Source organism: Sceloporus occidentalis, unplaced genomic scaffold (assembly GCF_023333645.1).
Source record: "Sceloporus occidentalis isolate IW3139 unplaced genomic scaffold, rSceOcc1.0.p SCAF_2, whole genome shotgun sequence".
Taxonomy (NCBI): Eukaryota; Metazoa; Chordata; class Lepidosauria; order Squamata; family Phrynosomatidae; genus Sceloporus; species Sceloporus occidentalis.
The window spans coordinates 112,285,817-112,297,953 of record NW_028316982.1 but is presented as its reverse complement, the minus strand read 5'-3'; the positions used below and the strand labels follow the sequence as shown (position 1 = coordinate 112,297,953).

General features: G+C 40.0%; 1 protein-coding gene across 1 annotated transcript; it reads right to left on the bottom strand.

Annotated features, from left to right (window-relative positions):
• Positions 1-428: 428 nt before the first annotated feature.
• LRIT2 (leucine rich repeat, Ig-like and transmembrane domains 2) lies at positions 429-11,207 on the bottom strand. Its single transcript, XM_089510632.1, has 3 exons — positions 10,979-11,207; positions 9,354-10,132; positions 429-2,527 (listed from the first exon to the last, which is right to left on the bottom strand). The coding sequence occupies exons 1-3, from the start codon at positions 11,092-11,094 to the stop codon at positions 1,728-1,730; spliced, it is 1,695 nt and encodes a 564-aa protein (XP_089366758.1). The 5' UTR covers positions 11,095-11,207; the 3' UTR covers positions 429-1,727.
• Positions 11,208-12,137: the final 930 nt, after the last annotated feature.

The window sequence follows — 12,137 nt, the reverse complement described above, 5'->3', positions numbered from 1 at the left end:
CCAGATGTATTTTGGATTTCAGTTTTTCAGATTTTGGAATCTTTGCATATACATAATGATATAGCTTGGAGATGGGATCCAAGTTTAAACATGAAATTTGTTCATGTTTTGTATTTACTTTATACACATAGCCTGAAGAGAATTTTTATTTACAATATTTTAATAATTTTGTGCATGAAACAAAGTTGGTGTGATTTGAACCATCAGAAAGCAAAGGTGTCCCTATCCCAGCCAACCATGTGAACAATTTTAGATTTTGAAATGTTTTGGATTTTGGAATCCAGATAAGGGAGACTCAACCTGTACTTTCATTTTTGCACAAGATCTTTGCCTGTACCGTAAGCTTTGTAAAGGCTAGTGATTTTGATGTCAGCACCATCATTTAATTTGGCGCTTAAGGAAATCGATACTCATGGTTTTGGTCTAGATAAATGTTGTTTTTTAAGTTATTAGTGGAGGCTCACTAGACTACCTAAACCAAGTATACCTACTTATAAATGGCTACTTTGATCTAGCAAAGGACACCTGTAAGCATCTATGAAGATCCCTTCTCCACCAAACCAAGAACAAATACTTTTCCTAACAATTGCCAAAAAGTATCCCAGGTGGTGCTTCTCTTAGGCAAGAAGACATCAACCTTTCTAGCTTTTCTATCCCAAGCAACTAGTATTTAAAGTAGAACTTGGCAAAATTAATTTTGGGATCACAGCTCCCAAAAATTTCTCAACCAACAAGGCCATGCTAGCAAGATGATTCTGGGAGTTGTTGTCACCTCCAAAAATTATTTTTCCAAGCTGTGTTTAGAAGTAGCCTATATCTGAGAAAGGCTTAGATAGCCTTGTTATTTCCTCCATGATTTTCCCTCCCCTTTTAGAAACTGCCTATAATATTACTGAGAGGAAATTAGACTTCTTCATGTGACTTTACTGTGGAAATATATCAAAATGCTCATATGACCCCACTTAAACTGATTGATACCTCTTCTGATGCAAAAAGAGGTGCACGTTTAGTTCCAGAACCCAAGTGACTACATTTGCATTTGGGAAAGATATGATGACCCCTCCAAAAGCACAACTTATACTTTTTAAAAAACTATTTGCTTCTGAGTTTTGTTTATTTTTACTGTTTCAGTCTTATATTTATGGGCCAATCCTATACAAAACAGTACTTTATTTTCCTTCATTCCCTTATTTTTGCTTCTCTTAAATAGAGTTGAGTAAATGACTCTTATCTTTACCAGGGCTAATATCTGATGGTTTTGCTAAAGTTCTTCATCAAGACCCAAAAGCAAACAGTTACAATGGGAACAGTAGTGTTGGCGAAGGGCCTTAACAGCCTAGCAATCTAAATGGTGGATGGACCTAGATATGAATCCTCTAGGCACATTTTGATAATTCAAACTCTTCCAATTATTTTATAAGCAACACAATTCTATACATCTATTCATTGCTTTATACATCATAAATGACAGCTAAATGGTTGAAAGAGGCATGGTGTTCCCATTGGAAACAATATACACTGTGTATTATTCTCTTGCCTATCTGCCCATTGCAAGTATTGATGGCTCTAATCATTTGAAAACAAAAGTTCAGTTGTCTATACTAGCCATTCATTGACTCTGGTGTAACATAAAGACCTACTGTCCACATGTGTGGGGGTACTTCTGTCCACATCTCCCTACATATTCTTTCTTTCTTATTTAATGCAGGATTGTGCTTAGAGACAGGTTAATAGAGATCAGCACTATTTCTGTGCTCAGGTTTCTGCTTGTTGGCCTTCTCCTTGTCTTCAATAGTTTTTAGCTTTCTCTTGTCTTCACTGGAGTCTCGTCGGCAGAGCCCCTCTTCACTGCCTGTTGGCAAGCTGTCAAAAGTGCTTTCTTTGTTGACTCCTTTCAGGTTTTGCCCTCTCCTGTTCTTGCGACAGAGGTCAGCACATTTCTGCATGCAATTGAATCTCGTCTCTGTGGTGCAGGCATACATCCCAGCAGGGACAGCCAAGACCATAGCGCATACAATGATAATGATGTGGATGACTTTCTCTCTCTGTTCTAGTTCACTGATGTCACTTCCTGTCACAAACACAATGCACTGCCCTTTTTGAGGCGTCTGATTCCTCAGAGTAACACAGACTTCATACTTGGTGGCAGGGAGCAAATCATTGACTGAGTAGCTATTGATTCCAGGTCCAATATAAATCATGTCCTTCTTGGTGTCATCATACTTCCCAAAATGGAGAGTATACCAGGTTTCCCCTGGATTCTCAGTCACGGTATACCACTCCAGAGTGATCCCATAGACGGTCTGCTTGGCAATCCTCACATCAATGTATGAATTTTCCTCTGAGATGGAAGAAGAGAAGGAAGAGGCCACCATGTGGAGGGCCTGGACTTTCAGGATCATTGTGGCTGAGGAGTTGCCAAGAAAGTTGGCAGCTGTGCAGGTGTAATTTCCTTCATCTACAAGATGAGCTGAAGGAATAACCAATTCTGACTTAATTGTATCCTCACTGATATGGGTAGTGGAAACTAGAAGGGGGAAAAAACAGAAAAAATTCAGGCATATTAAATTTTTCTTTCATCAACAGCAGTAATCTAGGGGCTCATTTACACTCATGTTTTTGTACCAACAAGATCCGGGTATATTCAGGAATGTGAAACTGAACCAAAGTTATCACTATGTTTACCACGATTGATTTTTTCCATGGCATTTTTAACCCTATTGCCATTCACACTTGGTAATTGGGGGGAAGAGCAATGGTGGAAAGAGGAGAGAGGAGGAGGAGGAGGAGGAGAGAGGAAGGAAGAGGAGGAGGAAGAGGAGGAGGAGCGGCAGGGCGTGGGAAGAGCAGAGGTGGAGGTGGCAGGGGGAATAGGAGGAGGAGGAGGAAGAGCGGAAGCAGAGGCAGGGGTGGCAGGAGGAAGAGGAGGAAGGAAGGAAGGAAGGAAGGAAGGAAGGAAGGAAGGAAGGAAGGAAACTGGTTCCCATGCAATCCAGATCAATTCAATACCGGCATTCTGACCACTGAAGATCTGGATCTTTGCTGGACCCACATAAAGATCCAGTAAGGGATGCAGTGCTAAATGCACCGGGTTAAGTGGGTGTTTTCACACCTCCCCCCCCCCCACCCCCCACAAACTGCACCAACTGCAGTTGAGGCAAGTATGAATGCCACCAAAAGAACCCAGGTTCACCACCAGGTTATTTCGTAGTATGAATGGCCCCTAAATGTCCTATAATATTGTTTATTATTATTTCAATAGTCTTATCCAAATCATGGGAGAGTGTTTTGTTTCCTTCTTCATTTTTTCTCAGTTCTTGTTTTTGCAATACAGATTTAGCTTTCCTACAAATCTGAGGCAATTTTAACTTTCCTTGAAATTCTTCAGATGTTTTACAAGAGAAGGCCCCTGGGTAACAGTATATCCTGTATGTCATCATGATTATTGTCACAATAGTTCTTTAGTTCTTACGTCTGTTATGCCATAGAGACAGGGGCTGTACAGATTGGCAGGAAGGGGCAGAGAAACACTGCCCCTTTCTTCCCTGAAAGTAGGCTTCTTTTTGCACCATAGAAGGGGTGCCATAACTGCCATGGCATGACATTATGATGCCCCTTGTGCGCAGCATTGTTTGGGCGCTGAGCACAAGGGAGGTCATCATGGCGTGCCCCATGTAAACAGGCACACGCCAAAATGGCACTCCAGTGGAGGAAGAAGGGCTTGGAGAGTGTGAACGCTCAGCCCTTCTTTGGCCCTACTCTGCAGTCAGGCTGGCACAAAGTGCCAGTCTGTACTGCCTCAAAGCCAATAAGACAAAGTAGGTATACATTTCCCACGTTAATTTGGTATGACAGGCCTTTTGGGTTATCTACTCCATATTTCCTTACTATTCCTCTTCTTGATACTGCATTAAGCAAAACTTTGTGCCATTCAACACAACTCTTCCCTCTCATCCTAACTGACTTCACAATGTTGTTGTGGGAATGCAGTTGGATTGTACCACCCATTCCATTCAGAATGCCTCGATTGGACTTGAAAAGTTAACTTTTAAAATTAATGAATGTAATGACATATTAAAGCCATTGCTGAACAGAAGAAGGGTGATGCTCTGGCCCCCTGAGTATCATCATACCAATGCTTAGTTATGGGTAATAGCAACATGTCACTATAGTCATTCTTAAAAGTAACATTCCCAGTTCAGCTCCTTAGAGAAAAGGGTAGGACACCAATGTCATCAAATTCCCCTTGCTACAAGTGTTGCTTTGCAGAACACATTCCAATGAGATTTCCCTCATCCTCTTGTTCCTTAACCCACAGTAGCATCAAATATTTTTGCCTGCATCAGAAGATTGTATAGATAAAGACGAGCAGGTTTGAAACTATATGTTTGTGTAAAGTAGGAGATGACATAGGTTGTGGTGAAAATTGTTTTGGCAACGCATGTTATGGTATTTTATGATTCTATGTAGTGTTTTGTTTTGTTTTTTAAAATCTATTTAAAAATATTAAAAAATATATTTTGGCCTGCAAAGAATCCCCAAAATTTTCTTTAGCAATGTTTGGTGACAATCCCAATCCTATTCTTTACAGCCATCAACTGCTTCAACTGCCATAACTCCACCCTACAGAATCCTGAGATTTATAGTTTTGTGAGGCACCAGCACTCTTTGGTAGAGAAGGCTAAAGACTTGTCAAACTACACATCCCAGGTTTCCATAAGATGGAGCTACAGCACTTAAAGTGGTGTCAAAATGCATTGTTTCTACAGTGTAGATGCTCTCCAACACTGGAGTATTTATCCTATCAACATATCAGCAACTTTGTATTTCTCTTTCTCTGACTCTTGCTCTTGTTCTCACATGCTTACTTTTGAGTATATATCTGTCTAGAGATACTTTATTCCTTGCCTCTGAAGAAGTGGAGTCCTTGAAAGCTTAGGCTAAAATATATCAGCTATTCCTAAAGTGTTGCTAAAACCCTTCCCCTCCTTTTCCTTTTGATGTTGATGTAGATTAACAAAGCTATCTCCTTGAAAATTACAATCCTGTCATTCTCCCGGGTAATAGGAATCTTACACTGTGCAAAATGGTCCCTGTGAAGAATATAAAGGTAGAATAATAACCAGTGGAGGTTATATAAGTGTTGGCTTACCATGTCCCCACTGATTCAGTGGTCCTGCTCTTTAGGACTAACATCCAGATTTAGGCCTAGATATTTTATTTTGTTTATAGTCTAATGAGCTTGTTAAAAGTTAATAGCTAGGCTCCATATGTATATGTAATGCAGGGCTATAGTCTAATGAGCTTGTTTATAGTCTAATGGGATTGTTTAATGAGTTAATAGCTAGGATCCATATGTATATGTAATGCAGGGATATATATATATATATATATATATATATATATATATAATTCAGATATGTCTCCCTTTTGGACATTGTGCTAGAAACTATTCACTAGTCAGTCATGGGACATTTAGAACAGCAACTTTATTTCCCATCTGCTTGACTGCCTCCCCAGCTTATTTCCTCCGGCCAGCAAGAAACCAGTGCAGCACCTCTTGGATATCAAAGCTACCATCCAGAGGTGGCAGTACTACAGAGCTGCTCCTGCACATCTGTTGCAAGATCTAAGTCCACTTTTATTACATAGTTTCAGAAGAGAAACATAGGTGTAGATAGACTGGTTTGCTCAAAGTTAGGCTTCTGGGTTTCCAGCTACTCAGGGTTGTCAGAAGCTGCCTGCCCTGCCCCTGCTGCCAGGTACTTCCATGGAGTAGGACAAAGGGAGACCACAGTACTGACAACTCTATCCACCTCTATCCACGTCAAGACAAAAGGATTTCACTGGCACCTTTGACTCCTCCTTCTTTCATGTCAGGAAGGGTAAAGAGCCAGAGGCATGTGTCTGTTCCTGGTGGCTCCTATGTCAGTGGAGTACTGAATCTAGACCAAGTTTTGGCTAACTTTAAAATTGCTGTTCAAGGACTGAACTTATGTAGGAACAGGCTTTAGTGCCTTTAAATCCTAGATGAAATCTTGGAGCGTATGTACTGTGCCACTTATATGAAAATCACCAGCTGCCACTGGTCTGTACAGACAATGAGCCCCGGGAGTTTCATGAGTAATGTAGAGCAACAGAGTTTGTTATGGAGAGAGCTCTTTCTACTTTTTGCCTTTGGGCTGCTAGCTCTTATGCTTTGTCGCTGAAAATATCACAACATCAACATACTAGAGGGCAACAGCATGTTACAAGCAATGCAGAAATAATTACATAAATCCAGAATTGAACAAATCAAGGCAGAGGTTTAGGAAAACTGGATTTAAAAGAAGGCTAGAATGTTAAGAGCCCATATTGTTTGTATTTCTATTTATTCTCTTCCCCACTTCCATGTCATGTTAATGTTTGGCTCTCAGAGGAACACATTCTTCAACCTGATTTTATTATGTCTTCATTAGTGATGCATACCTCCCCTGAGTCTGATTAATAAGTATTCCATTAGCAGCAGAGTAATTAATGGGATGTTGAGAACCAATTTTTTTTTAATGGATTCAATTCAGGCTTGTAGGCCCTTGCACAAGCAAATGGGGACACAGAAGCCTCCTTATGGTTTGAGGACCTCTTGTGCTGGATGGGATCTTCCCAGCATCATTACACCTCATTATGGTCTGTGTGAATGGGGCGGCAATGATGGGATGGAGCCTTAAGATATGCAGTACACTTGGTCAGCTGCTGAGATCAGGACTGCAGCCTTTGTAAATCCTGTATTCTGACGTGTCTGTTATTTTATGAAGAAACCAGATTTGTTCAAGGGACATGGACATTTTTATGAGGACCAGTTACAGGGAACATCAAACTCCCTTGTTGAAACAGCTTCATTGACTACTGGTTTGTTTTGAAGCACATTTCAAAATGTTGCTTATGACCTCTAAAACCTTCCATGGTTTAAAACTAGACTGTCTGCAAGACTGTATCTCTCAGTGGTTGCTCCCACCCTGTGGAACTCTCTTCCACGGGAGACTAGGCTGGTTCCCTCACTGCTGGCCTTTCACAGGTAGGCGAACACATGTTTAAGCAAGTCTTTTAAGATCTGGCAGGCTTGTTTTATTGGGGGATGAAGGGGTTGGTACTATATTACTATTTTTAAGTTTGTATGTTTTAAATTTTATATTTGTAATTTTTTATATTTTTTATTTTAATTCTATGATTTTAATTGTTGTTTTAATGTGTTTAATATGTGTACTTAGCCACCTTGGGTCCAGCTTTGGGAGAAAAGCAGGATATAAATAAATAAATAAATAAATAAGTATGTGAGTCTGCCCAAGTCTTAAGATCTTCAGAGAAAGGCTTCCTCATGGTCCCACCATCCTCATAATAGGTCTGTCTAGTGAGAGCAAGTGAGAGGGGTATTTTGGGTGGTTCCTCCCAGCCTGTGGACCACATTTGCTCACTCCTATCTAGAGATAACTAGGCAATGATGGTATCTAGTATATAAAGAACATAGTATGACTGGTAATAGTATCTAAAACTATTTTGAAATAGTTGTTTTAAGTCTGTTTTAAAAATATTTTATTTGTGCACTTAATATTTCTATCCACTATACACTGCCCTAGTGGGTTGAATAAATAAACAAATATATCTTCTTCAAAAATTATGAGTTAAGGGTTTTTTTTCCTCTTGGGTCAATCAGGATTTTAAACCAGCAACAATAATTCATACAGTTTAGCAACTTCTCCTGCATAAAGCCAAAATAGTATGGAGCTCTTCCCATTAGACTACAAGCTTCCTTTATTCCCTATGAGGCAGGACTGGGGAACAGGTAATCCTCTAGATGTTTTTGGACCACAGCTGCCATCATTCCACACCACTCGCTATCCTGGCTAGGGCTGTATCATGGTCACTGTATATGATAACTGATGTTCAAGGTGGATGTTATGAAGAAAGCAAGCAAATATTATCACAAAGGTGAAATTGTATCACCCTCCAGATGTGATTAGTTTGCAACTCCCATCATTCCTAGCCATCATAGACAGTGATGTTAAATATTGGGAATTGCAGACCAAAAATATCAGGAAGACCACATGTTCCCCAGCCCTGCTCTGTTGTCTATGTATCCAACCAAGTTTAATGTTTCTAGTAGCAACCATCTGAGTGACCTGATAATTGCCAGAAAATCCTATGGGAAAATATAGCATGCATTGCTTATTGAATTTGTTTATCTATTTTACAATTTTTATTATTATTTTTATTGTATTTTTCTCTTCAGATAAACTTGGAAGTAGCTGAACCAATATGTTCTGATCTGTCAAGAAAACTGGCTGAAGAAAGTTAAAGAAAATGGAAGCCCCCTAGAAATCTATCTGAGAAAGTTCCGAGCAATTTTGCCAAGGTACTATGGCTGCAAAATTATAATTAAGTTTTAATTTTATTGACACTAGCACTAATTTTAATACTCAGTTCTAACATGCACAATGAGAGTAAATTTGCAACTTGGGAGAACAGTAATATTTTTAAGTAGAATGGGCACAATGTAGTACAAGGTGGCCATAACTATGAAAGCAATGGAAGCAGGCTTAATTGTGATTAACATGGCTCCCTTTGATTTTCATTAGAGTTAGTTGTGGGTCATTTGTGTTGGATGATGCTTAACTGCCACAGTGTAGCCTAGTGTTAAATATGCTGGCTGGAATTAAGTATAAGACTTATGTCAGCTACATGTGTGGAAAGTAGAATTGAGCAGTTTTGCAGTGTTCACATTCACCTAGGGGCTGCAGTGACATTACTCCCTATGGGCATCCATTGCACAATGGCAAATGACTGATGTGCCATGGCCCAAAGTGGAAAGCGTACTGATGTGCATCTGGGAGCTGGCTAGGAAATGCCAGAGCACAACATAATGAGCCCAACATGTGTCAGAAGTGGCCCATACCCATCAGAAGAGCCTGATGGCAATGGGACATGCTTCCTGGTGCTTTGATATGCATCTTCACAGTTCAGTAACAGGAGTTCATTGCACCTTTTGGTTATGAAGGTTTGGTCATGAAACCACCTGATGATTCTAACACAGTCCTTTATCAGTAGTGGAACTGTGTTGATTCTAATCATGTAATGCCTCATGACTATGTTTGAGGCTTTCCCAACCTTTATTTTCATTATTGGCAACCCAGTCAACCAAAGAGGTAAAATATTTGCTCCCACTGAACCCAATGGACTTTTATCAGTTTAAAAGGTATATGGAGCAGCCTCTAATTAGTAGTTCAGGAGTGGGAGAGTAGAGAGATTGTCAGCCTTTATGACTGTAAAACAGAGACCACCGTTTGCCCTTAAATAGTTCACCAATGAATCATGCTTACCATTAAATCCTCGTAGGTGTTTTAGCGTGTAGGTCCACCAGACTACTGGGGAAGGACTGGCCTGCACCAAACAAGTCAAAGTAGCATTGAGTCCAACCAGCACGGTCACATTTGACTCAAGGAGAGATACTAAGGGCTTCGTGCAGCTATTCAACTCCACTTCATGGAAATATTTGCCTGCCCTAAATTTGGGACTTGAACAAGTTAAATAGGAATTCATCAGAATGATTGGTGGGCTGATTGATTTGATGAAGTGGACAAACCCACGTAGGCGACAGTCACATATCCAAGGGTTATCGTGCAAGGCCAAGACTGCATTGGAAATAGCCTCCACCTTCTCCAGCTGCTGGGTTTTTTGGTACACAGGCCAGTTATAGAAAACATCCTTGGAGATGACAGTAAGCTGATTGGAAGATAAGTCTAAGTAGGTCAGGTTAGGCAGATAGCGGAGGGCATGTTCCGGAAGGACATCAAGCCTGTTGTGCTTTAGATCCAGTATTTTTAAAGCCTGGGTGTCTTGGAATGCTGTCCATGGTACTGAACTCAACTTGTTCCCCTGCAATCTCAGCTCAGTCAAATTCTTCAGGTACTCCAGGCTTTTTAGATGCATGACTGTGATGTTATTAAAGTTAAGCCAAAGATATTGCAAGGCACTAACATTAATAAATGACCCACGAGGCAGTTCTGTTAGGTGAGAGTTTTCTATTCTAATTTTTTTGATATCTTGAGGGATGTCTGCTGGGATCTTTCTCAAAGATGTAGACATGCAAAGCAAACTCCTAGAATGTAAATCAGCAAAGTTAACATATTGCTTTTATGGATTGTCCATTCAGTTTTAATTCACTGAACATACTATGCCCTAGATTGTCTGCAAAGTGGACTTTGGTTTTGTTTGTTTGTTTGTTGCAAAGTGACTTTCCTCTTTACAGAAAAAAGAGTCATCTAATGCCCTAAAGATTAACAAGTGTGATTTAGCATTAAGCTTTCATCGGTGGCAGCCTACTTCATCAAAATTGGCTGAAATCCACAAAACTTTAACAAAATGATAAACAAAATTTGTTAGTCTTTAATATGCCACAGAACTCTTCATCATTTTTGCTACAACAAACAAACATAGCTAGTCAGTAGATTTTTTTAGGAGGAGGAGGTTTACAGTTTTACAAACATTGTAGCAATGAATTTTATTCATTTTCATCTTACTAGTCATAAAACCTATGCAAAAGCACTTTATAATGGTTATTAGCATAATATCCTAATGCTCTTACTGTTATAGGAAAGTAGCCATACCTTTACACTAAAAATCAACTTGAAACCAAACAGAATACTTTTTCAAATACTGGCAGTACTTGGCACAATTGAAAGCAATGGAATGGAGTATGCTGCTCAGTCCCATACATATTTATTCAGAAGTAGGTTTCACTATATATACTGCATCTTACATTCAAGTAAGTCTGCATGTGACTTACTTGGGGAATTAATATATATCCCATTTATTCCATGATTAAAGTTTGCTGAGTTGTCCCTGTTGTCACCATTTCCATACATGGTACTACTCAATATAAAGAGACTGCCAGCAAACAGAGACCTCTCTAAGCACTTTCCCAAGATGTTTGCAATATCCTTACCTTCCAAAGTTATCATTGGAACAGGAGCATCCTGTGACACAAGATGAAATCGCCAGATTTGTCCCATAAAGGAAGAGAAGAAAAAAGAGAAGAAATATGTGATGCACGAGGGCCATATTCTTCTGTGAGTAAACAGATTGCTGGTCTTGCAACAGACATAACAACAGCCTCCAACGAGCAAATCCTATTAAGAGTAATCTTTCTTGATGCAGAGGTGGCTGCTTCTGAAGGCAGGGCCAGTTTTTAATGAGCTATGTGCATGTTGAGCTATGAGCTATGGTGCTGCTCCAGGAAGTCACAGGCAGCTCTCTTTAGGTAGCTATGACCCTGTCCCTAAGCAATGGTGAGCTTTAACTCAACCAATGAAATCAAAACATACTCAGGGAAATTAGAATGTATGTCTAGCCAGGATGTCACTGCTTCAAATCGCATGTCACAATGGCCCAAAACACACAGCAGAAATAATCCAGTCTGAGACCACCTTAATTGGCCTGGTTCAATGCTAGGGAATTCTGGAAACTGTAGTTTGTGAGACATTTAGCCTTCTCTGTCAGAGTCATCTAGTGCCATAATAAACTTCAATTCCCAGGATTCCCTAGCATGTTAAAGCGGTCTCAAACTGGATTATTTCTGCAGTGAGTTTTGTACCTAATGTATTATAACTCCTTTGGCAAAATGTTCTCTCCCTCACCCTCAATACAATATCGGTATAACATATACAACATATGCACCCATATGTAAGCAGCAACAATACTAACAACAATGGCAGTACAATAATAAAACAACAATAATCCTAATTCGGATCATTATTTAGCTATAAATTTGAATGCAGTGCTCAAATAAGAGCCACCAGTTTGCACCAGGTTGGGATTGGGGCTGGCACCGATGTGCTGTTGTTTGCCCTCCAAGTGATTGCTCGGAGGATATGGAAACATGTCTTGTGATGCCAGCTGGCCCTCACAAGGTTTAGGGAGAGATCTGGACAAATCTCACCACAGATTTCAGAGAAGTCTCATGTGATTCAGAGCAGGACTTCCAGGCCTTAAATAGGCCTGCGTATGTGGCTCCAGCCAGTTGGAGCCAGGCCATTGATGCAACCGACCCCACCAACCCTTGTTTCACATTTACATTTTACCATATCCTCAGGCTTCAGCTGGTT